Source organism: Typopeltis vanoorti, chromosome 10 (genome assembly GCF_054136105.1).
Source record: "Typopeltis vanoorti isolate ZY-2024b chromosome 10, IOZ_Tvanoo_1.0, whole genome shotgun sequence".
NCBI lineage: Eukaryota > Metazoa > Arthropoda > Arachnida > Uropygi > Thelyphonidae > Typopeltis > Typopeltis vanoorti.
The window spans coordinates 60913889-60939540 of record NC_143558.1 but is presented as its reverse complement, the minus strand read 5'-3'; the positions used below and the strand labels follow the sequence as shown (position 1 = coordinate 60939540).

At 35.4% G+C, this 25652-nt stretch overlaps 1 protein-coding gene across 1 annotated transcript in view; it reads right to left on the bottom strand.

Moving 5' to 3' along the window:
* Positions 1-377: 377 nt before the first annotated feature.
* The window catches only part of LOC150102450 (dehydrogenase/reductase SDR family member 7-like), a 209943-nt gene continuing 184668 nt past the window's right edge, over positions 378-25652 (bottom strand). Inside the window, exons 7-8 of the mRNA XM_090398772.1 lie at positions 10627-10793; positions 378-669 (exon numbers count right to left, since the gene is read on the bottom strand). Coding sequence (XP_090254898.1) covers positions 606-669; positions 10627-10793 — 231 coding nt within the window. The 3' untranslated portion in view covers positions 378-605. The remainder of the gene's footprint in view (positions 670-10626; positions 10794-25652) is intronic.

Here is a 25652-nt window from a genome sequence, read left to right as displayed (position 1 = left end):
TGAGGGATCTTGCTCCACCTTTGCAACAAGTTGCCTTGGTGTGGCACTACTAAATGGTCACTTACGCTTGGATCCGCCGACAGTTTGTCGGCATGAAACGTTCAGATCGTAGTTTTCGATCTTAGTTTCGCTTACTGGCTGAAAAACAATAAGGGATTTTTATTCCCTTAACTTATCAGCCTCGCCAGAAAAATAGCCGTTTGGCTTTTCATCTTAGTTATCTTACCACCTTCTTGATATTTATTTTCTATGTTCTTGCCAAAGTCTTCCCATGACTTTTGTTTAGCTAGTTTTACAGTGTTTCACTTTCTTACTAAAAAATGCTTTTCGAAAAATGCAGTATTTTGCTTTCTTACTAAAAAATAACCATTTAAAACTTTTAAAAAAATAACAGGAATTTATTATTCATACATAATTAATCATTTTTCAGTCCCTTATAAAGTAATATCATTACATAATTAAAATAATTACTATGACAGTTTTTATTATAAAAAAAAAACCTCCAGGAATAAAATATAAGAAATTCAATTAAGTTTAATATGTACATGAATCAACCAAAATGTTCCATGGATAATAGTGTAGAGAGTCCTTGGCAAGTTTAATTCTTATATTTTACCTTCTCTTATTGCAGAAGCACGTTCTTTAGTATAAAAATGCTTTAAAAATAACCTGAAAACAATAAGTTCAGATCAATTAACTGACAAATGTCAAGTAACTTGGTATATATAAACCAAAACAATAATTTTTATCAAAAGAACAACAAAATATTAATCAAATATTTTTCTATGAAAAATAATTACACTGCAAAATATTTACTTTTCAATTATATAATTCTTCTTCAAGATTTAGTATGAAATAAATAAATAAATAAATAAATTTATATATTTTAGATTTAATAACCTTTAATGTGTGTGTGATTGTTGTATAATAATCTGCCTTTATTTTATAATAAATAAAATAAAGGCAGATAATCAGTGGCTATCATCACACAGACATGTATATGAAATGGTCTATTTAAGTCTTATTTTATTTATTATACAACAATCACATACATTAAAAGGTTATAAAATCTAAAATATATAAATTTATTTATTTATATCAAACTTCCATGAGAGGATATACAAAATCTATAGCATAATAATGCCATGTAAGAACACATGTTAAAAAAAAAAAAAAGAAAGAAAGAAAAAAAGAGTAATGTGTTGATATATTTTCAACTGAAGATGAGTAAATTGATTTCGTACAGAGAAATATATAGTCTGGCTCTCTTCTTCTCCTGGAAACTTGGCTTTTTTGTCATGCAAAAGGACACATGCAATTAACAAAAAATACTGTGGGGGTAAGTGGTAGGTCATTAGTTTGTACAGCACAGACAGTAGCTAACATACATGTCAAATAATGCAGGTTGTATAGCAGTGTGTAGAATGGCCTAATACAATAAATCATTGTATTTCATGAAGGCCAAGTAATAAGGATAATAATTTTTGAACAAGGAGAGGTTGAGTCCTTGGTAAAGGCAGCAGAAGGAAGTCATCCAAACAATAGAGGTACAAGTGTTTCATATTAAAGTACTGCTATTCAGAGCAATCTGTAGAGAGAAACAGTAGGATGAAATACCCTCAACTTGGTGGGTACCTTAACCAGATCATGGGGAAGACATTCTGTCAATAAAAAAATTAGTTCAAAAATGACCAATAGGGAAATATGGTACTGTAACTGAAAGAAAATTACATTAATGTGAACTAGATAGTATGTCACTGTGAAATGATTCAGTCAATGACAAATGAAGCTATTCAATGATGTTTATTTCACTTATTTCATAAAATAATGATACAAAAAATATATCACACAGAGGTGACATGCTGCAAGGAGATCCAGATGATCAATGTGTTGGCTTTTGTGTAGGACCAGTAGGTGATACCACCAAACAGCATTATCTACAGTGGAATGCAACTACAGTGGTCATTTCATAGAAAATGAGTGATTGATTACTCTATCCTCTGAGGGGAGGTCATCTTGCATCAATACTGTTGTGTTCAGGCACACTCTCTGCTGCAACTGCAGAATGATGAAACTGCTCACAGATCCAGTTTGATGGATTTCTTCAAAGAAAAATGGCTAGATAACGAACTAGATAAGGGAACTTGTTGAAATGCATGGGGATTCTCTGTAGCTCAGATGTGGCAGTTTTGAGTGTTTACTGTTCCACAAACATGAAAATGTGCTTCATCACTCATAGGATGTTCCAAGGCTAATCCTTGTCCACCTCCATGCATGCCAGAAATGTCAGTGAAAACATTTCTTGGATGATGACATCTCCCATTTGCAACTCTTGGCTGTAGCTGAGTTTATACAGGTAGCACCTTGAAATGTTTTATGCCAATTCTCTATACTATTGTGGCAAATCTAATTGCCTTACTATAACACATGCACTGCATGAACCTATAGCACTGCATTCTCATTTGACTGATCAACAACTTCAATTGCAACATCTTCAATCATTTGTGGAATTTCAGATTTATGCCCTCTTTCTGGTTGGATTGCCAACCATACCATCTCTTCAAATCGATGAACCATGTGTTCCACATCTGGTGTCACTGGACCTTTTCGCAAAGTCTTTAGGCATCTGTTTCTATACAAATGGAGATAAAGTACTACTGCAGCATTATCTCCATTCACATAGAAACACTTCACAAGTAAGGTGCAGTCAGGCAAAGTGAGACCATCGCAAAAGTTAAATGACTATAGAGTTTGTCTCGTTCCTTTGTTCAACCACCTTACAGATCGTTTGATATGCAAAATTCACTATCTTTTCTTGCTCACAGCATCATATTTTCCCTATTAGTAATTTTTGAACTAACGTTTTTTATTGTCAAAATCTCTTCCTCGTGATCTTGTTAGGGTACCCACCAGGTTGAGGATAATTTGCCTATTGGTTCTCTCTACAGATGGTTTTGAAAAGGGGTACTTTAATTTGAAGCACCTTGCATATGGAATGAAAGAGGAGGAGGAGGAGGATGAGAAGTTGGTTCATTAGGTTTGGAGTTGGGCAGTGAATGATACTGACCTGTATTTGTTTGTATGTTTTCGTGGCTTAAGGTAAAGTGGAAGTAAATGATGATGATGGTAGCAGTTCAGCAGAACAACTGCCCATGAAAATATCTATACATCAGACATATAGCAGAAACAGGACATCTGTGAAAATAGTGCTGAAGTAAGTCTTGAAGAAGTCATTATCAATTAACTAGATGGTTTTCTTGAAAGCATCAAGCACATTTAGAGTAACCTTTGGTGCCAACCCCAAGTTACAAGGTAGAGATAAAAATTTAATGGACATGTTAAGTTCAGTAAAAACTTTCCAACAATATTTACTTTTATTAAAGAAAAATATAAATGACCACGGATTTAGACATCTCCCATATTTATTAAAATTTTTTGAACAAAATCAAAAAATGCTTTGCTATGATTTAAAACAATTTATTCGTTTTAGATCTTCCTTTCATTTTATTTCTTCCTCAACTAATTAGAATTAGTTGGGAAAGAAATAAATTCAAGATTTAAAGATTTTAATAAAACTGAAATTATTGTATCTTTTATCAATAATCCATTTCAAGAAAACTTGAACATCATGGAAATTTCAAATAAAATTAGTGGGCTGTTTGATATAAACCAAGCTGAAGTAGAACTTGAGATAATAAACATTCAGAATAGTTTACATTTAAAATCAATAAACAATGAAGTCATTTGGAAGTATGCACATGAAAAATTCCCAATAATAACTGATATTTGCATGAAAAATTCTGTCGTGTTTCAGATCGACATACTTGTCAGAATCCACTTTTTCAAATATGACCGTCATAAAAAATCAATTAAGAAACCAAATTACAAATGATCATTTGGATGATTGTCTGCGATTGGCCACTTCTTTATATCAACTTGACTATGAAAATATTGCGAGGTCCAAACAATGCCAAATTTCACATTAACTTTTTTTTTTTTTTTTTTAAATCAACCAGCATTTTCTGTAACTTGTGAGTTTGTAATCAATCTGTTATTTTTTTCTAACTTTGGTTTTCCAAAATAGAGAAATAAATATTTTATTCCAATATATATATATATATATTTTTTTTTTGTATTAAAATAATTAAAAGTGATAAATAAATTTTTAAATACACAAATAAAGTTTTTAGTTGTGTATTTTTTTTTAGTTGTTTATTTGTGCATAATCAGATATCAGGTTGGGGAAAGTGATCTATATAAAAGAGTAGATCGGCGAATAACTTTTTATAGAAAAGTAGCTTGCGTAGTAAAAAAGGTTGAACACCACTGATATAGATGAAGCCCTTTGGTAGGAAAGACCTGGGTTCAATTCCCATTAGTGATGTGAGGAACCTTTATCTGGTCTCTTTTAATGAAAGGTGAGTTAGCCGGTCTCATACGGAGGTAGAGTTTCTTTTTTTCACCTGGAAACTGGGGTTTTTCATTCCCAGAACAGGCAAACTGGCTCCATGAACACACATGGATTACAGTCAGGAATACTTAAGAAATGGTCCCCACCAGCCATAGACTTGATTTGCCAGCTATGCTGGGCTTGAGACCTGCATAAGGAAGATGGAAGAAGATGGACATGATGTTGAAGATGTGGTTGTAGCAGCACAAGGTGATGAAATACATAAAGATGAGGATGAGACAGGTATGAATGGCAATCAGGATCAGGGAAATGGGAGTGGTCAGACCGAAAAGAGAGGTGTGGCATAGCAGCTAGAATAGAGAATGTTGGTGCTGGTCGAATGGCCTCAAAGATATAGGGATTGTTGTTTGTGTACAAATGTAAGGAATATTCAAAATAAGAGAGGTGAGTTTGTCACAATGATTGAGTATGACCAAAGATAATTGGTATGAGTGAAACTTGGTTTTCTTACACTACTGAAAAAAGAACATGGTTTTGCCACGAATAATAAAAAAGCAATATTTGGAAGCCACATTGTTTTAAAACCGAATAAGAAACTCAAAGATTGGAATCAGAGAGTTTCATGCCAAATATAGCATGCAAAACTATAAAAGTATCAGCGAAACCTAGTGTGAGCCAATGCAAGTAGTCCTAGAACGTAGTACAAACACGGGCAACTCATTGCAAAGGTGGGTAAAGTTCTGATCGCTATTCTTGGTATTTTCCATAATGTAAAAACACATTTCCTAGGAAATGTATGCTGTTATTACATTATGGTGGGAGGTCACTACCCAGACCGGTTTCAGCCTTTATTAAGGCTTCATCAGTGAGTAGCTAGACCAAATTAATACCAAAGGATATAGCAAAAATAACTTATATACTCTGCTATACGAGTTGTCCAAAAGGTGCACCCATTAAGTTACTTAAATATAAGGAGCCAACAGGCTTCATTTCGGCGATATAAACATTATTTAAATTAAGGGGATATTAGATCCCACATTGTTTTAAAACCGAATAAGAAACTCAAAGATTGGAATCAGAGAGTCTCATGCCGAATATAGTATACAAAACTATAAAATTCGCCGATACTTTTATAGTTTTATATACTATATTAGGCATGAAACTCTCTGATTCCAATCTTTGAGTTTCTTATTCAGTTTTAAAACAATGTGGGATCTAATATCCCCTTAATTTAAATAATGTTTATATCGCCGAAATGAAGCCTGTTGGTTCTTTATATTTAAGTAAAATATTTGGAAGTTTTATGACTTATGGGAAGATTCAAAATTTGCAAAATGTACAATATGTAAACAACAAAATATCAGAGTGACACAGCAAAAATGAAGTAGACATCTATGCTTAATCATGTAAAAACACAAGCATAGCAATGAATTTGTAAAACAAAATGATATTGAAATATCAAATCACAATGCAAGAACAAATCAGCAGTTCAGAATGTAAAGTAAATCCACCAAAATAACAAACAACATTTGACATTAATAATAATCTAAACAAAACAGGATGCAGATGCCAAACAGGCAAAATCCTTGCATTATGGTATGCCTGAATAACTGCAATGGATAACAGGCCACACTCAAATGTTCAAAAAAAATAAATAAATAAATAAATAAAAATCCAAGTTAATGAATAAACTTATTTTGTAGTACAATTTCTCAGAGGAAATTTCTTTCAGTACCAGTTACCAAGCGTATTCATCAAAAGTTTTTTTTCAGAAGGGAAAACATTTATGAAGAAAGCAGCCGTAAGCTTCTTCCAAAAACACCGAAAAATCTTTTCGGTGTTTTTGGAAGGATTTTTATTTAGAGAAGGAAATTTAGGATTTTTTCCCCTATAGCATAATCATTATATCGTCACCATTAATTCATTCGTCTAATAAATACATAATTATTTCTGTATTTTGCAATTTAAAATAAAATTTTGGTTTTTTGAGGATAAGTGCAATATTTGTTGATTTTTATGTTGTACTGTTTTTCTAAATAAATTCTCCCTATAAAATTTAATGACAGTTTTATTATACTGAAATGGAGAATGTTATGGATCTAACCATATTTCATAGCCATGTAGAAAGTAACTTTCAAAATTTAGCAGAGAGTTTATGAAAACATGAATTTCAGCATGAGTTAATTTGGCTTAAACCAATTAAAGGACATAAACTTTGCACAGGAACCCATATATTCTTCATTTATTAGTGTAGTGATTAGGTTTCACTGGCCTGATAGGTGTTAGGAAGTGATCAGTCTCATCATAGACTATACAGAAACCTTAAAACAGCAACAACTCTATGTTAAATAACCAGCAATCATATGTCACAAAGTTAAATTCATCATTGAACTCTCAGTTAGTGCATACTCAAATATTGAAGTATAGAGTAAAGAAACTTTAATTTGCAATAAATTGATATTGCAATGGAGGATATTACAGATCCATTTGTATTCTGTAGACAAATATAGAAAAATTTAAAGTTTCGAAGAAGAGCTTATGAGAAAGTTGTGTTCATAAGTTGTGGGAAATTTTCCAAAATTTGGCTATAAATATGGATGGATTCATAATATTCTCTGTTCAATAACTTACAAATGCCAGATTGAAGCCTCTCAGCTTTATTTTTAATATTAGACAGTTTTATTATATTCACAAAAAGCCAAAATATTATTTTTGCTTTTTATCAAAGAAGAGCCTAAAAGTTTATTTCAGAGATGCAGAATAAACAGTAACCGAAAATATAAAAGATCCATGCTTATTTAATAACCATGTGTGTGTGTGTGTAACCCCCCCCCCACACACACACACAGAGTTTCCTTAGTTTGCACTACTTAAAAAACTTTTCATGTTTCTACATATATTCAGCTATGAAATATGGATTGATTTGTTTATTTTAAGTAGTGCAAGCTAAGGCAACTTATGAAAAATACAATTCTTTGACACAGGAATGCTTTGGTATTGAATGAGAGTTTCTGTCCTCTTCAGGTTTCTGTCCGATCTGTGATGAGAATTAACGGTTCAAAACAGCTGTCAGGCCAGCAAAACCTTAATAAAAAAAAATTAAAAAAAAAACACTAATAAAAGGCAAATACACAAGCACCTAGGCAATGCTCATGTATGGGTTGTATTCTCATAAGCTCTCTTTTTTTTACCGATTTTTTACCAGTGCCCTCGAAACAACACAGAGATTCCTAACAACCCCATGGGTTACATTTCTTTACCGTACATCAGCTCACTCTCCCAGAAACTAGGAAGAATTTTGAGAAAATTTAATATAAAAACGTGTTTTTCAACTCTTCCAAAACTAAGGTCAGTTCTAAGCCACCCCAAACAAGCTCATAACCATTGTCAGTTTCCCCGGTGTATATAAAATAATATGTGATTGTGGGAGGCCAGACTGAGAAGTCAACCCTCCAAGGGCTAGAGGAACATCAGAGAGACATTTCATACAACAGAATCAGAGCAAGCACACTCTCAAGTCATGTCTTATTTTCAGTGAACACAAACGATAAAGGCTGCCAACAAGGAGTAGATGTTGGAACGCAACATCAAACATTTATATTTGTCATGATGAAGTGGAACAGCACATAGGGAATTCAAAGAAATTGTCCTAGACCCTTCTCACATCAACAGCAATCTCAGTTATAGTCTACATGACTCGCATAGTTCTGCCATTAGATACTGGTGTACGTGTGAACTCATACGCTTGCATTTGCACAGCAATAGAACTACAGAACGGACTATAACATCAATTCAAACTTGACTTCAGTTTACAAGTCTGTTATTATAATGGCACAGTGTTTTTATGATTTTTTTTAATTTGCTTTAAGTGTTACCACACCTGAAGAAGTCATTTTGACGAAACATGTTGCATGCTCCATTAAATTAACTTGTTATCTATTTTCTCGGTTTCAGTCAGTCAAAAAAAGATGAACACGCACACACATATATATAACACACACACTAGCCCCCCCCCCCCCTCGGAGTTATGGGCTGGTAAGCCGGTAAGACAAAAAAAACATGACATAAAAACGTTTCAAATTTCAGCTTATCTTTTTATATATATAGAGAAGATATATATATATATATTTGGTTATGAAATAAGGATCGTTCGTTTCACTTTTGCATTTTCATGTAGTTATGGTTAAATTAAAAGTCTTATTGAAAGTTTATTTTTTCACTTGGTTAGAGTATAATAAAATTAGTTTAATCCTTTATCCAAGTGTGAGCAAACAAAGTTTGCGCCTGAAGTATCTTCAGGACTAGGGTAAAGTGATACAACACCAGGGCAACTCGTTGTAAAGGTGGAGAAAGCTACCAACACTCCTAACTCAGTATCTCCTATAATGCAAAACACATCTCCTTGCGGATATGTCTAATGTTATGCATTAAAGGAAGGGCCACTACCCAGACTAGTTTCGACCTTTATTGAGGTCTCTTCAGTGGGAGCCAGGCCCTAGTGGAAATACCAGGCAGAAGCATTAGCAGGTCATCTCTACCTATAGGAGTTGCCAAATGGTGTGCCACCCTTTTTTTTAATAAATTACTCTGGATTTAGAGAAAGATGTTGAAAGTTTATTTTTTCACTTGGTTAGAGTATAATAAAATTAGTTTAATCCTTTATCCAAGTGTGAGCAAACAAAGTTTGCGCCTGAAGTATCTTCAGGACTCTCTAAATCTCTAAATCCAGGTATCTCTAAATCCAGAGTAATTTATTAAAAAAAAGGGTGGCACACCATTTGGCAACTCCTATAGGTAGAGATGACCTGCTAATGCTTCTGCCTGGTATTTCCACTAGGGCCTGGCTCCCACTGAAGAGACCTCAATAAAGGTCGAAACTAGTCTGGGTAGTGGCCCTTCCTTTAATGCATAACATTAGACATATCCGCAAGGAGATGTGTTTTGCATTATAGGAGATACTGAGTTAGGAGTGTTGGTAGCTTTCTCCACCTTTACAACGAGTTGCCCTGGTGTTGTATCACTTTACCCTAGTCCTGAAGATACTTCAGGCGCAAACTTTGTTTGCTCACACTTGGATAAAGGATTAAACTAATTTTATTATAAAAGTCTTATTACACATGTTTTTCAATCTTTCTTAATTTTGCAATTTGGTCAAAGCATGCTGAATTAAATTTTATAAACAAACATTTTGAATAAAAAAGTAAATATGCATTAAAATATTTTATCAGTTTTTTTTAATGAATGTAATTTTTTTCAACACATTTGTTTATAAAATTTAATTCAGTATGCTTCAGCCGAATATTCAATGCTGTAGCCAAATTTCAAACCAAATATTCAGTTATTCAGCTCATCCCTAGTTATGATGACCATCTTTAGTGCTGTTTTAGTTATTGCTGCACATTCTAATAACATATCATGAGCACAAATCAGGTCTTAATGGAATACCTGGTTTATGAATCTTGGGAAGACCATATAATCTAGGCAGATAAGCATAAAAAAAATTTAATTCTTCATCTCAAGTGGAAATTTTACAGCTAATAAATTTATTTCATATAAGTTTAAGTTTCCATTTTTAATTTTTCTAAATATGTCAACTTATGTACCTATATTAAAAGCAGTTCATAATACAAGTTGAAAGAAATCTTAAAGACCAACTCCCCTCCCCTGGAACTGGGGAAAGGAGTTGCTCTTTAAGAGAGTAGATGAGGACAGCAAGCCACATAGGTGCAAAAATATATTTCTTTCAAGTTTTTTTTTTTTTTTTTTGTAAAATATCCTGGATACAGAAAATAGTAATAGGAATACCATAATTTTTATGTTGAAAGGGATGTGAAATGGGGAGGGAGAACAAGAATTTTGTTAATTTTTAGCATTGTTACCACTGGATAGAAAGGTATGGCAAATAAAGGATAGTCAGCTGACTCTCCTTAATATCTCAGGCTTCTAGTTTAGCATCCTCCATTTATTATTCATTATTATTTATTCATTTACTTTATGTGGTTTGTGTGTGTTATGACAGGGACAAAATACTACAACCATTAAACCTTTGTTTAATTCATTCTCTTTGGTGTCTTCATTCTATTAAATCATATCAATATCATCACCTAATCCTAAATACATGACTAGCATGTGATTATTTTGCAAGTCTGTACTTTGCAACCGTGGTATGATGTCATATAACTCAGAGAATATTTCTTTAATACATAAAAACTTACTTTCTGAATAAAGATGGAGTATACTGGCAAAAATAAAATAACAAGAGAAGAGGCTGAAGGCCTATCCATGATTCATCTAGTTTGTTTGCAATAGAAACTGCCATTAGGTATCCACATCTACTTGTAGACATTCTTCTGTCAGTTGGGTTTTGTTTCCCACCATATACCTATTATAGCAGAAAGTGAGAATAAACGTCAGAAAATACATTATTTTAAAATCCAATAATTTAAAAGAAAAACAAAAGAACTAAAACTGCTAAATAATGCTAGCCATAATAATATACTTAAAGAGCTTAGGTATTAATGATTATTCACAATTCTGTTTGGCATGAATAACACTAAACGAACAAAATAAATTATTTAGTAAGCTGGTATTATTTTGTTTACTTTCAAAAAAACATCTTTACAGCAGAAAAAATATATACTTGTCATTAAATCCAGAGTACTATGATCAGGTAGTTGTGAAAACAATTCAAACTATAAATGAAAAAAAAAAAAAAAAAAAAAAAGGAACTAATGTCCTATCTTTACATCTTCTAAGGCAAAATGAAAGGAAATTTATTTAGAGATGTTAGGTTGCAGATGGTCTTAAAATAACTGTCTTCCAAATCTATGGTAAAGTAATATAGCCACACTTTCTGAGGGTAGGGAAGTGCTTCATAGCTACTCATTTTTAAAACAGTATCAGACTTGTAATAACTTCTGTACAATAGTGATCTTTCTCCATTTAATCCTGTGTGGTGGATATTGTCCAGGGTATGGCTTGATAGTCTTCATTTGCCATAATAAATAATTTAACAATACTACGAAGAATAACTTAATATATTTTGCTCCTCTGGTGTTGTTTACACCAGTGCTTCCCAAACTTTTGGATGTAAAGGCCCCCTTGGAAAAATTAAAATATTTCAGGCCCCCATCGAAAAAAAAATTGTACTACAGACATATATTATTATAATATTTGTTGTATTTATATTCAATACAAAACATACACAGCAAATACTGCAAAAATCAAATGCAAATATTACACTTTTAGCATCTTACATACACATTTGACATGGCACACTTAGTCTTAAAACATTTTAAATTTGTTTTCATTATTTCACGGTCCCCTCAACAAAACTAACGGCCCCCAAGGGGGCAGTGGCCCACAGTTTGGGAAGCGCTGGCACCATGAAGCAGAACTATGAATGGTTATAATAATATAATACAACAGATATGAAAATGTAAAGTGTATTAAACAAGAAATTATATTCTTGTTTCAATCCTTTTCCCAAGCACTACCAAATAAAAGTTTGCATATGAAATATCTTCATGATTAGTTATCTGTATACAGAGGCTGTTGAACTTCATATTGCCTCATTATCATAATGCCCAGCACACCACTTTGGACATTTGTGTATTGCCATGTATTATGGGGGAAGTCATAAAGTATATGTTAGTTATAAAGTTAGCTGGAAAAGAGATCAATGCAGCTTGGGGGATTTTCAAAAACTATCTAGTAGATGCAATGTCTAAATGTATTCCAAGGGTGAGAAGGTTAAATAAGATAGGTGTGAGATGGATGAATAAAGAGATTAAGCATGCAATACAGAGAAAAAGGACATTGTAGAGGCAGCATAAGAGAAGTGGAAATAACCAATTCCATGAGGTCTACAAAGACCAGGCAAGGAGGGTGACTTGGTTGGTGAGGGTAGCTAAAGAGAGGTATGAACAACAGTTAGCTAATGAAGCCAAAAAGAATCCTAAGGAGTATTTTCGATATGTAGTCAGCAAAAGAAAGACTGATTATGGAAGGATGACACTGATTGGAGAAAATGGTATAAAGACAGCTGTTGCAGAATGTGTGATGGAGATACTTAATGAGCAGTTCGTAAAAGTCTTTCAATCTTGTGAATGTGACTTCATGGAGAGATTGAGAGCAGTTGATGACGGGGAGGAGAGACTGACCGTAAGTGAGCAAGAGGTGTATGGGGAGTTGAGTAAACTAGATGTTAATAAGGCTGTGGTACTTGATAATATATCACCGCATATTCTGAAGGAATGTGCCAGGGAGTTGACACCTGCCTTGACATATTTTTTTAATACGAGTCTTGCACTCGTTCAAGTTTCTAAGGGGTGGAAGGAGGGCAAGACTGTGCCACTTCATAAAGGAGGTGATTGAACTCAAGCATCAAACTATAGGCCTATCTGTGTGTCAGGCATTGTGGTTAAGATGTTGGAGAAGCTTGTGAGAACTAGGATCATCCAGAGTTGGGTTGACAACAATGGTATTATCTTCCATGGACAGCATGGATTTGCTAAAGGGAGGTCATGTTTTAATAATCTACTTACTTATTACAATAAAGTGACTGCTTCCTTGGACAGAGGAGAAGGATACACAGTAATATACTTGAATTTCACAAAGGCTTTTGATAGAGTACCTCATGATAAGTTGACAGTCAAACTAGAGAATATGGGGTTGGATATTAGATTAGTGCATTGGATTGGAGACTGACTATCTAGGTATCAACAAGTTGTGTATGGGGGAGAGATATCCAGGAAAAGGAAAGTCACTAGTGGAGTACCTCAGTGGTCTGTTTTAGGGCCATTACTGTTTAACTTGTATATTAATGATATTGGTGACGATTTGGATAGAGATATTCAGTTGTTTGCAGATGATGCAAAGTTGGGATGAACCATGAAGAGTAGTGAAGATGTTGTGACCTTACAAGAAGAGTTGAATAAATTGAGTGATTGGGCACAGAAATGGGGATGTGAGTTCAATGTTGCAAAATGTGAGGTTTTAAAATTTGGAAAACAAAGACAAGATGCAGAATTTATGCTTGGTGAGGATATATTATTGGAGGTGGAGGAAATAAGAGATCTGGGGGTGATAGTGGATAAGGATCTGAAATTTAGGGGACACATAGCCAAAATTGTGAAGACAACACAAAGGCTTCTGGGAATGATGAGGAGGACCCTGACGTGTAGAGGTAGGAAGATTCTTGTTCCGTTGTATAAGGCTTTGATTAGACCACACATGGACTATTGTGCCCAGAATAGTCCATGAATGAAGAGATGTTGGAAAGGGTCCAAAGGCAACTGACTAAGGTAGTTTCTGACCTCTGGAATGTCGAGTATGAGGAAAGATTGAAAAGATGTAATTTGCAGAGTCTGGTGGACAGGAAGAAGAGGGGAGATATGATAGAGACCTACAAGTTGGTAAGGGGTTGTTATAGGATCAATGCTGGAGAGGTTTTACATAAATAGTGGGAGAATCAGAGGTCATCCCTGGAAACTGTATAAAGAGGGTGTGAGTAGGGGAGTGAGAGGCAGGTTTTTTTTGTGGAGAGTTGTAAATGATTGGAATGTCTTGCCTGAGAGCGTGGTGTCTGCAAGGAGTTTGAGTGTGTTTAAGACACGGTATGATGAGCTGTGTGTGATAAAAGGCCTCCCAGATGAGTCTTTGACCCTATGAGGTCTTGAGGTAATAATAATAATAATAATAATATAATAAAGGCTGTTGATTTTTATTAAGATCTCATCAATGGGGCCTAGACCTGTGGAGACAGTGAGAGCTAAATCAATGCAAAAGTCATAAGTAGCATAAAAGTGTATCATTATGTTATTGAAATACTTTTGAAAAGTTTTTCACTTGGTAATAAAGTAAGTTATACTGTACAATTAATTATATGTAAAACAGTTTGAAATCAAGAACCAATCCTTGGATTCTCAGTGGCAAACTATAAAGAAAACATTAATTCAACTAGGGAGGTATAAGGGGAAGTTGTCTACAAGGATAGAAAAATAAGAACACCATGGTGGACACAAGAAGATAAAAAAGCATCGTGGAAAAGAAGAAAGCATACTGAAAGTTCCTAGCAATTAAGTCAGCAGACACCTTAAAAAATACAGAGAAAAATGTACAAGAGCTAAGTTATGTGTAAAGAAACAAAAGTCATAGGAAGACTTTGGTAAGAATATACAGAATAAATATCAGGAACGTGATAAAATGATCTGAAGGCTATAAGCTTAGAAATGGGAGAAAGAGTATTGCAAAAGGAAACAAAGATGTTAAAGGTGATATGAGAATTGACTAAGGAAATCCCAATTGTCTGGAGTAATAATTTTGAAAGAATGCTAAACAAAACAAGCAATAACTGAACAGTAGTAGAAACTTTTCAAGAGGAATGCAAACAGGAGTATATATCAATACTTGAGGTAGGAAAAAACTATCAAAAACTTGAAATATGAAAAGGCAGATGTAGTTGATAATATTTGACAAGAAATGCTCTGGTATAAAAGTTTTGCAGTGGCTCCATTGCATAATTCAGAGGGTCTGATCAAAAGGTCAAATTTCAGATGACTGGAGTAGAGCTCTCATAGTTCCTATCTGTAAAAAAGGGAACTAAAACTGAACATAAGAATTACAGAGGAATTTCTCTACTAATGCTCTTCTCTACTCTTAGCCTCTTCTCAAGTATGCAAGCATATTTGAGAAGAGGCTCAGAAAAATTGTGGAAGATAAACCTGGAGAAGAAAAAGTAGGTTCAGGCCACACAGAAGTTGTCAAGATCAAATTTTCACTTTATTATAAATAGTTGAGAAATCATGGGAGTATAACAAGGATCTGTAAACTTTTATAGAGCTAGAAAAGGCATTTGACAAAGCGTACAGAGAAAACATTTGCATTTTTGAAAATTATGGAGACAACTACCATGTTTAAATAAAAACTTAAGTTTAATATAACTAAAATCTACATTCGACGTTTCGACCTTTATGTCAAGGTCATCTTCTGGTGCATACAACTATGCACAGAAAACAAGCTACACACTACAATCAAACTGGTTTGTTAAAGTTACTGACCAACCATTACAACAATTGTTGGCCTGACATACGAGGTGATAAAAAAAAAAAAATAAAAATTATACATCAACGCTAGAGTCCTATTATTAGTGTTATCTGTTGACTGTAGACATACATTGGGCGCAACAACAAGTCTATGTATCCATCTATATACATATATTAACATATGATTATACATGTACATTCCATCCAGTTGGTATGGAATGGTTTCTAATACTAGCTGAAGATTGACTAGAGTCCTGACTTATGCTGGATCTTATATATTAGGTAGGCTGAATGTGTGCCATCCAGATCCTTGGGATTTTCGTGCCATCTTTGTTGTTGATATTTGGGTGGTTTATCAGGATTTCACAGGCTTCCTTAAATCTCCTTTCATACCAGGTTTTTGTGTGGTGTAAAGAGTGGGTGCTTTTCCAGTTGATTTGGTGTAAGGTGTTGAGCGCGTGATCTGAGAGGCCTGCTTCACCATAATGGTTATATTTAATGTCTAATGTGTTCTTTCTTGCGTATAGGGATTGTCCATCCTGTTTCACCAATGTACGGTAAGTTACAGGTGCAGCGGATGCAATAGACTCCAAGATGTGCCAATGGGAGGAGAGGGTCCTTAGAGGAGCTGAATATGGTTTTAAGTTTAGTGGGTGGTTTAAAGATGACATTGAGGTTATAATGTTGTAGGATTCTGTTGATTTTTTCTGATAACCCTTTAATGTATGGGATGGCTATGGTTTTACTGTAATCTAGATTCGTTTTTGTTGTTGTTTTATGGAGTATTTTATTAATAGTATTTCTGTTATAGCCATTATTTATGACTGTGTCACTGATGATTTTTAGTTCTTGCTTCAGGGCTTGCTGGTTAGAGAAAATTGTTGTAGCTCTGTTTTTACGGGTGTTAATGACTCCATATTTTTGTGATGGGTGGTGGTATGAATTAGCATGTATGTATTGGCCAGTGTGTGTCGGTTTTCAGTAGACCGTGAAGGATAGACTGCCTGAAGGAAAACTGTGACTAGTGTGTCTAGGAATGGGAGCGAGTTTTGATTTTCGATTTCAATGGTAAATTGTATGCGTTCGTGTTGTTTGTTCAGGTGGCTAAGGAATGTGTTTAGCGTTTGTCGGCCGTGCAGCCAGATCGCGAACACGTCGTCAAGGTATCTAAGCCAGACTGTCGGTCTTAGTGTGGCAGAATCAAGAGACCTTTGCTCAAAGGTTTCCATGTAGAAGTTAGCGATTGGGGGGGATAATGGTGAGCCCATGGCTGTACCTTCTTTTTGTAGGAAAAATTTGTTTTGCCACACGAAGTACCGGACTGTAGTACATGGGCAAAGAGGGCCATAATGTCGGCCGGAAATTTGTTCTGTAGTAGTAGAATTGTCATTGATGGGGACATTAGTGAAAAGGGCAGAAACGTCGAAACTGACTAATAAGTCGTCTTTGTCGAGTGTTATGTTTTTAATTTTGTTTATAAAGTGTTGTGTGTTTATGTAGGAGAGGTGTTGGATTCTGAATGAAGAGAAATTAAAATTATTAATACTCCTTTCAGAATAGAAGAAGAATTTAAGATATTATTGTAGATATTATTAATGTAAATCTCTTATTATAAACTATTATTCATATAATTATCTTTGAGGTTTTTTTAATTTAATTATTTAATCTAAGATATGTATTAATCATAGACAGGACTCTGTATAAAAATAACATTCAGACTGTTTTAATTATTCCTATATTGATAGTAGAATTTGTGTTCATCATAATTAATTATATATTAATTGAGATGAAAAATATCCTTTTATTTAGTTTCTGTATATAAAGGTATAATGTTATGTAATGCTTATGCACTGCTCTAATTGTTGTCATGGAGACAGAGTTAAAAATAGAAGGCGCGAGCATGTAGCGCGTGAGATGGAATTGATATGAGCTGGACGGTGAAAACAAGTTTTGGCGGGAAAAAGGAGTGAAAATATAAAAACGGAAAGCGAGAGTAAACAACAGCAGTTGGTTGTCAGTGATAGCACTAGAACTAGGGACTGAATACAACTGGAGCACTCAGCACAGTAATGGCACTGAGAACAGTACAATAGAGATGAGGAAATAATTTATTGACAGCAGGGAGTTAAATAAGAGGCTGTAGTACAAAGAATTAAGTGATGTGATCAGATTACAAAGGATCGAAATGTAAATCGACAACTCAGAATATTGATATGGAATTCTGAAGTTAATGTTGTATTCCAGCGCTTTCAAGGAAGATTAGTAGAAAGCTGATTCTATTGTAAAGTAGTACATGGGGAATAAGTAGATTTTCTAGTGCAAGTGTGTCTGCCTATGTGATGTGCTGAAATTAAAGATTAAGATAATTTAAAGAAGATTACTTTTGAAATGTGTAGCTCCAGTGTGATAATTAACTAAAGTTTTAAGTGTGCCTCAGTGAATAAAATGTGCAAAGATTTATTCCGGTAAGAACAGTTGTACTTCATAGCATTTTAGAGTGAAGTTATAAGAGTTATCTCCTTCTGTTAAATCCTAACATTAACTGTGGTGTTTATGCTGAATTTTGCCGAAGCTAGAAGATGAATAGTCCCCCCCCCTCCCCTTAAAGTGATAGCAATCTCTTGACTGAGCTATGTGATTTCTGACTTAGGGATAGATAAAGAATACTATTGTAAAAATATTTGCTGTGAATTTCAGTGGTAAAGAACTTTAGAACTATCTTTGCCTATTGAGGAGAAATTAGATTTTGAAGCTCAGTGTTTAATATCAAAAGTTAAGTGAATGTTATGTGTAGTTGAACTGAGTTAATTTTGCATTATCTTGTATCCAAAGTATGCTTATGTATATATTATATAACCTTGAATTAAATGTTTTGTTTTACTGATTTCAATTTGTTGTTAGCCTGATTCTTTTCCACTGCACCGTTCATAAAATTATCGGACCTAGCGGGAACCTCAAATGTTAATGTAAAATTCGGCCTATATATAAACATTAGACTGCTAAAGTTAATTAATATTTGATTACACTATTTTGCATAGACTAATCTAAATATAGGGTGGCGCAGTATGATAGAAATTTCCCTATATTGGGATTAGTAATCAACATACAATTAATTAACCTTAATAAGAACAACGTTAAAGCAAAATGGCGGATCAAAAGACAGGAAGGACGATCCAACAGGGGGAATGACCTACCAACACCTTGAGTGTTGACGCTAATTTCTTGGCTAAGTGGTAATTGGGGCTGTCTATTCCTTCTACAATTGGTCAAAGGGGAACATTTTGTTTGTGTATTTTCGGGACCCCATATATTCTAGGAGACGGGCATAGTGGAGTTTGAGTTTTTTAACCATGTCCAGTGGCCAAGAAGTGACGGACTCGAGTAGTTTCTGTTTTATCCTTTATCCTGTTTGTTGGGTTATAATTTACCAGCTTATATGTGTTGTTATCGGCTACTAGTTGATTCATCTGAAGTATGTATGTTGACCTGTCAAGGACGACAGTGGCATTGCCTTTATCCGATTTCGTTATTATTATTATGTCTTGGTTGGCTTTTAATGACTTAATTGCTGCTAGTTCTGTTTATGTGAGATTGTTCTGTAAGGTTTTCGTAATGTTTAGGACATTACTAGTTTCTAATCTCAATGTAGAACCTGTACAGAGAAAAACTTTTAAAATGCTACAATTACGACTACATTGTGTAAATGGAACATTATAATGAGCAATACATAGTCTATATTTAAGTTGTAATCAACAGTTAGAATTAAAGGAAATACAAGAAAATGGTCTGATGTAAATCAGGTGTAAGACAAGGGTGCACGCTATCTCCACTCATATTCATTATCTGTGTGGATTGCTTTATAAAAGAAAGTGGCATTAAACTGCATATTGAAATAGAAGACATTAAACATAGTTCCTTGCTTTATGCAGCTTTACTCCTAAACACATCCAATGCAAGTCTTCAGGATTCTCTAACTGCATAAAAGCAGAACAAATTTGGCATGCAAATCAGCAATTATAAGATTGAAACTAGGCATCAACATAGAATATTTCAGGTGCACTCTCAATGTAGAACCTGTAGTACAAGTAAAATATTTCAGCTATTTAGTCACAGTTTTAATTAAAGAAAGATGGCAATTAAATATGAAATAGACAACAAAATAAGCAAAGCTGGTATAAATTTATATGAAATAAGAAGGAAATTAGCCAAAAGAAGAAACTAGTAGTATACAATACAGTGTTGAAACCAGTTTCAAGTTGGGTTAGAAAGCTGGTTGGGTATGAAATAAAGCACTTGATCAAAGACTAGAGACCACAAATATGAGTTCTGAGAAAAATTAGTGGAGTGAACAGATGGCAGAAACATATTAAAAATAAAGATATTAGAAAGGAATCTGGAATTGTTTGCATTCAAAAATAAGTGATCAGAGTTAATCTGCAATGGGTTTGTCAAACAGAATGGGAGAGAATAGGTTAACAAACAAGTGTCTGATGCCAAGAAGGCAGGAAAGAGACCCAGAGGAAGACCAAGATTTATGCAGATTGATTCACTCAGAAGTGCCTTAGAAGCACAATAGTCTGGCTTCTGTCGAGATTTGTGCTACGTTGTTTTTCTGGAATACGAGTGTCCATCAGTGGTTGTTTTTGAAGTTAATTGTTGTTGCTTTATTGTGTATTTTGGTTACTGAGAAGACAGGGCAGGAATCGGATGCATAACAGTGGAAGAGAAAACGAGGATAACATGTTTTCATTATTTAGTTTTATTTTATTTATATTTAGTATACTTAAATGTTTTGTTTGTATTTGTTTGTACTTTTACTTATATAGTTATACTCCCTTATACTTATTTAGCGTTATAATGGTTCCTCAACAATGGTTCCTGTAATAGTTCCTCAACACTATTTTGAATAATGGCAGCAGTGTTGAAATTGCAAATGGTGTATCGCCAAGTCCTCCCCCATTTAAGGACTCCATTTTGAGTGATATTATAAAAGATTTTGTAGCATGCAGGACTTGTGGAATGTATGTGTCCCAGCGGTTGTATATGTGGCAGGTGAGAGAAGGGGAAATACGTATATGTGCAAAATGCAGGCAATGGGAGGAACTTGGTGAGTTAGAGATGAGTATGATAGAGAGCGAGAATGGCGAGAGAAATATGAATAAAATAATGAGAGTGGGGAGTATGGAAAGGTTGAAGGATTGTGAAGTTTTCAGATGGTCTCAATTGGGAGGATGAATGGCAAATAAGAGTGGCTGACTTGCAGAGAGAGAGAGAGAGAGAGAGAGAGAGAGAGAGAGAGAGAGAGATGAGATGAAAGAGCAGGTGGAATGTCTAGGGAAAGAGATGAGAAGTGTGAAAGATAAGATTAGGCAAATGGAAGAGACAATGCAAGGCGAATCAGAGTAGGAGTGAGGGGGGAGAGAGAGTTATGAGAATGATAGAGGAGAGAATAGGAACAGCAGAAGAGAAGGAATGAGAGAGAGTTAAGGGAATGGTAGAAGAGGAGAGAATAGGAACAGTAGAAGAGAGTTATGAGAATGGTAGAAGAGGAGAGAATAGGAACAGTAGAAGAGAGGGAATGAGAGAGAGAGAGAGTTATGGGAATGATAGAAGAGAGGGAATGAGAAGAATGTGAAGGAGCACTGGAACCAGGGATAGAGTGATGTCAGGAAAGCAGGTAAGTAGGGGAACACAGAGAGAAAGTGTTAGAGGACAGAGAGTGAGGGATGCATGTGAGCAATCGAGGAACAGGGTGGTAAGAGGTGTAATGTATGGGGGACTCAATGATCCATGGTGTTCAAGATAGGATGAGGAGTGTTTGCCTGGAGGAATGACAGAAAGTGTGGCTATGGCAATTAAGAGGGGTGAAAGGGTGGATGAGATGACTGTGATGGTAGGAACAAATGACTTGAGAGGTAATGTAAATTGGGCAGCGAGAGATATGAGATTCTTGCTCGAGGTTGTACGAAAGAAGACGCAGAGAGGAAAGATAGTGTGTGCGTTGCCTAGGTATGATAGTGATGAGCCGAGCTAATACAGAATAACATAATAGTTAGAATGTGTCAGAAGAGAGGATTGGAATATCTGGATGCTTGGAGGGCGTTTGAGGACAGAAAAGAATTGTATGTAAGAGACCGCTTGCATTTGAATGAGGAAGGATGTAGGCATCTGGAGAGATTGCTGTTCTGAATGAGTCAGTGTGTCAATGCAGGGAAACTAGAATGCCCAGGGTGGATGGTAGCAGGGGTGGCCTCTTGTGGGAATAGGTACTTGGGAGAAATGGGGATGACATCAGGTAACGCTGAGCCCAGTGGAGTCTAGAGAGGATAACGATAGGTACAGAAACAGTGGCATTTTTATGCTTTATACTAATGCCAGGAATATCTGGAATAAAGGAGAGGAATTGGTGGTGCTGATAGCATTAGCCTGGCCAAAAATTATTGGGATCACTGAGATGTGGTTGACAGAAGAGGATATAATAACAGGAATAGAAGTAGCAGGGTACAGCATTTTTCAGCAGGATAGGAACGGAAAGCGTGGTGGTGGAGTACTGCTTATGATAAGTGACGACTTATGTCCTCTAACAGTGGAGGCTTTGAAAGGCAGTGACACTAATGATTTTGAAAGCATATGGCATGAGGTAGAGGCGGAAAAGACAGGATATTTAGTTGGGGTGTTGCTACAAACCAACTAAATATCCTGAGGGTGGGGACCAGGAGATGTTTAGACAGTTGAGCTTGGCAAGTGCAAGAAGAAGAATGATTGTTATGAGAGATTTTAACTACAGCAGTATAAATTGGGGAGAGGAAGATGCATGTAGCAATAAGGGAATGGAATTTCTAGAATTCTTGAGGGGAAAATGTCTTAGGCACATGTAATAGAGGGAACAAGAGGTTCAAGAGTTTTAGATTTGGTCATAGCATCAGAAGAGTTGATAATAACTGAGATGACATCAATCCCACCAGTTGGAGAGAGAGTGACCATGTGGTTTTTACTTGGAAGATGAATAGACATGCAGGAGTATCAAAGAGACGGGAATGTATGTGGAATTATAAGGTAGGTGATTATAATAGTCTTAGACATCAACTTGGGGAAGTTTCATGGAGGGAGGAATTGGAAGGCAATGATATCATTAGTGCTTGGGAAATTGTGAAGGAATATTTTTGGCTGCAATAGTAAGCTGTATTCCACAAGTGAAGAAGAGGACACAATTTGGAATCAAGTGGATGACAAACAATATTAAACAGGAACTGCATGTGAAAAAGAGGCTATGGAAGAGATATAAGGAGACAGGTGAAGAGAAGATGCATGAAGAATATAAGACACAGGCCAGGAGAGTGACTGGAATATGAGAAGAGATTGGTCCTAAGATCCAAAGAAAATCGTAGGGAATTTTTTAGCTATGTGGCCAGTAGGAGGAGAAATGATTGTGGATGAATGACATTGTGGGATAAAAATGGGAATAGAGTGACTGATGCAGAGGACATAGTGGAATTGTACAATGAACACTTTATTGGAATATTTCATCCTGGAGGAGTAAATTTTAATACTAGAGGGATAGGGCAGGTTTGAGGTTTAGAGGTGCAGCAGGAAAGTGTGTTCCAAATACTGAGTACTGTGGATGTCAGTAAAGCTGTGGTACTTGATGGTATTTCACCATGAGTTTTGAGAGAATGTGCTATAGAACTGACAGCTCCTTTGACCTTCATTGGCTTTTCAATGAAAGTCTAGCTATGGGAAAGGTGCACAGGTAATGGAAGGAAGGTAAGATAGTGCCATTGCATAAGGGTGGTTGCAGACTGGAAGTGTCTAATTATAGGCCAGTTTGTGTGTCATCAGTAGTTGTTAAGATCTTAGAGAAATTAGTGAGGGACCATATAGAGCAGATGAGGGTAATGTTATCTTCGAGAGATAACATGGATTTGTGAAGGGGGTGCTCTTGTTTTAGTAATATGCTAGCCTTTTATAATGAAGTTACAAGAGCAGTTACAAGGCATTTAACAGGGTGCCATATGATAAGCTGATATTTAAGTTGCAGCACATGGGTTTGGATGTCAGGTTGGTCAACTAGATTCAGGATTGGATGTCCAATAAATATCAGAGAGTTGTGTATGGTGGGGCAGTTTCAAGGAGGCAGAGGGTTACAAGTGGGGTCCCACAGGGCTCAGTACTGGGGCCTGTATTGTTTAACCTTTATATCAATGACATTGTCAGTGGATTGCAGGGGGATATTCAGTTGTTTGCAGATGATGTGAAGCTGGGAAGGGTTATTAGTAATAGTGCAGATGTGGTAGCCCTGCAAGAGGATTTGAATAAGCTAGACAGATCGGCAAATGAATGGGGAGTTTCATTTTAATGCAGCAAAATGTAAGGTCTTGAGGTTTGGGACACTGCACACTCTATTGGAGGAGCTATACTGGAGATAGTAGGGAGAGACAAGAGATCTGGGGTTGATGATTGATAGAAACCTGAAATTTAAGGGACATATTGCAAAGGTGGTGAAGGTAACACAGAGGATTGCTGCAATAATGAGAAGTACGCTGACCTGCAGAGATAGAAGATTTATCATTCCGTTGTACAAGACACTGATCAGACCACACTTAGATTATTGTTCTCAGATTTGGTCCCCAGGATTTGAAGGGGATAAATTAACTGTGGAAAGTGTACAAAGGTTGATAACAAAGATGGTTTCAGGACTGTACAATGTTAGCTATGAGGATCGGCTGAGGGAATATGGACTGTAGAGTTTGGTGGATAATAGAACGAGAGGTGATATAATCACCTATTTTTAAATTGTTGAGAGGTGGTTACAGGGTTGACACTGAGGAGTTCTTTCGCTCTGTTCAACCACCTGGTTGAACAGTGGGAAAGAGTGATGACAAGGGGCCATCCCTGAAAGTTAGGAAAGGAAACTGTGAACAAGAGAGTGAGGAGTAGTTTCTTTGCATGGAGGGTGGTTGAACCATGGAATGCATTGCTTGATAGAGTGGTGAGAGCGAGAACGGTCAATGAGTTTAAGGAGTGGTATGATAGACTTGGTGTTTCCTAGGAAGGACCTCCCGTGATGAGTCTTTTGACTCCATGGAGGCCTGAATAATAATAATAATAATAACTATTGGAGTGCTGACAACTAACAGACTATTTCGGAGGGAAATTGTTGATAGGAGATTAAAAATAATGTAAAGTTAATGATACAGTGCTGTCATAGTAGCCTTGAAGGTACATATCAGGAAATTGATGATAATGGTGATGAAAAAATTATATTCTCGTCTCATCAAGTGTGAGCAAACAAAAGTTTATGTATAAAGTATCTTCATGCGGGTGCTTAAGAGTCAAGGCTGGATAATCAGGATGAGACCTCCTTGTAGACTTTTAAGGAATGCAAAGAACTGACCAGGGCTTCTGACCTACAAGGTATAATCCTCGCCTTCTAATGGTGCACTATGTTAGGTATCTGCCTGGATACTGAATGATAGAGGATGAGCCGGCACTTTGGAATTTAGCCAACCAAATTGTACAGTTATTGGCTTAAACCATAATTCAAAATGCTTGCCTTAAACTAGTCCCTTGTTGTTTTTGTCAGAGAAACAGGGTGAATAGTTAAAAAGTTAGTTACTGGACAAAATTCCAAAACACATCCCAACTCAACATCAGCTTAATTCAAGATTGGTACCATCAACATAAGAAGCATGAATGGAAAAGAAATGGAACTACCAGATAGACATAAGAGGTGTTATTACCAAAACAAAGAAGACAAAATCAGGTGAGATCTTTGTAAGCAACAAACACACAATGTTATATTCAGGCAATAACAATCAAGAAAAAAAAATGGAGTAGCTATAGTATTCAACACTAAATACAAGGATAATAATAATCATGAATGCAAGGCAAATATCAAGCAGATTGACATGAGCAAACATCAGAATGGGTAACTGGACAATGACAGTTATTTGTGCCTATAGTCCAACAGAAGAATCTACTAAAGAAAAAGTGGAAATTTTTATTTTTTTTGAAACTAAATAAGGCAGCTGACAAAAAAAAAGAAGGAAAAGTTGGAGATCTAAACAGCACAGTAGGAAATTATTACAAAATGTATAGAAATGTTTTGGGCAAATTTGGAGAATATAGCAAAGCTAATAATAATGGTAAGTATCTGATGGATTTCTGCTCAGGACACAGACTCATTATTACCAATA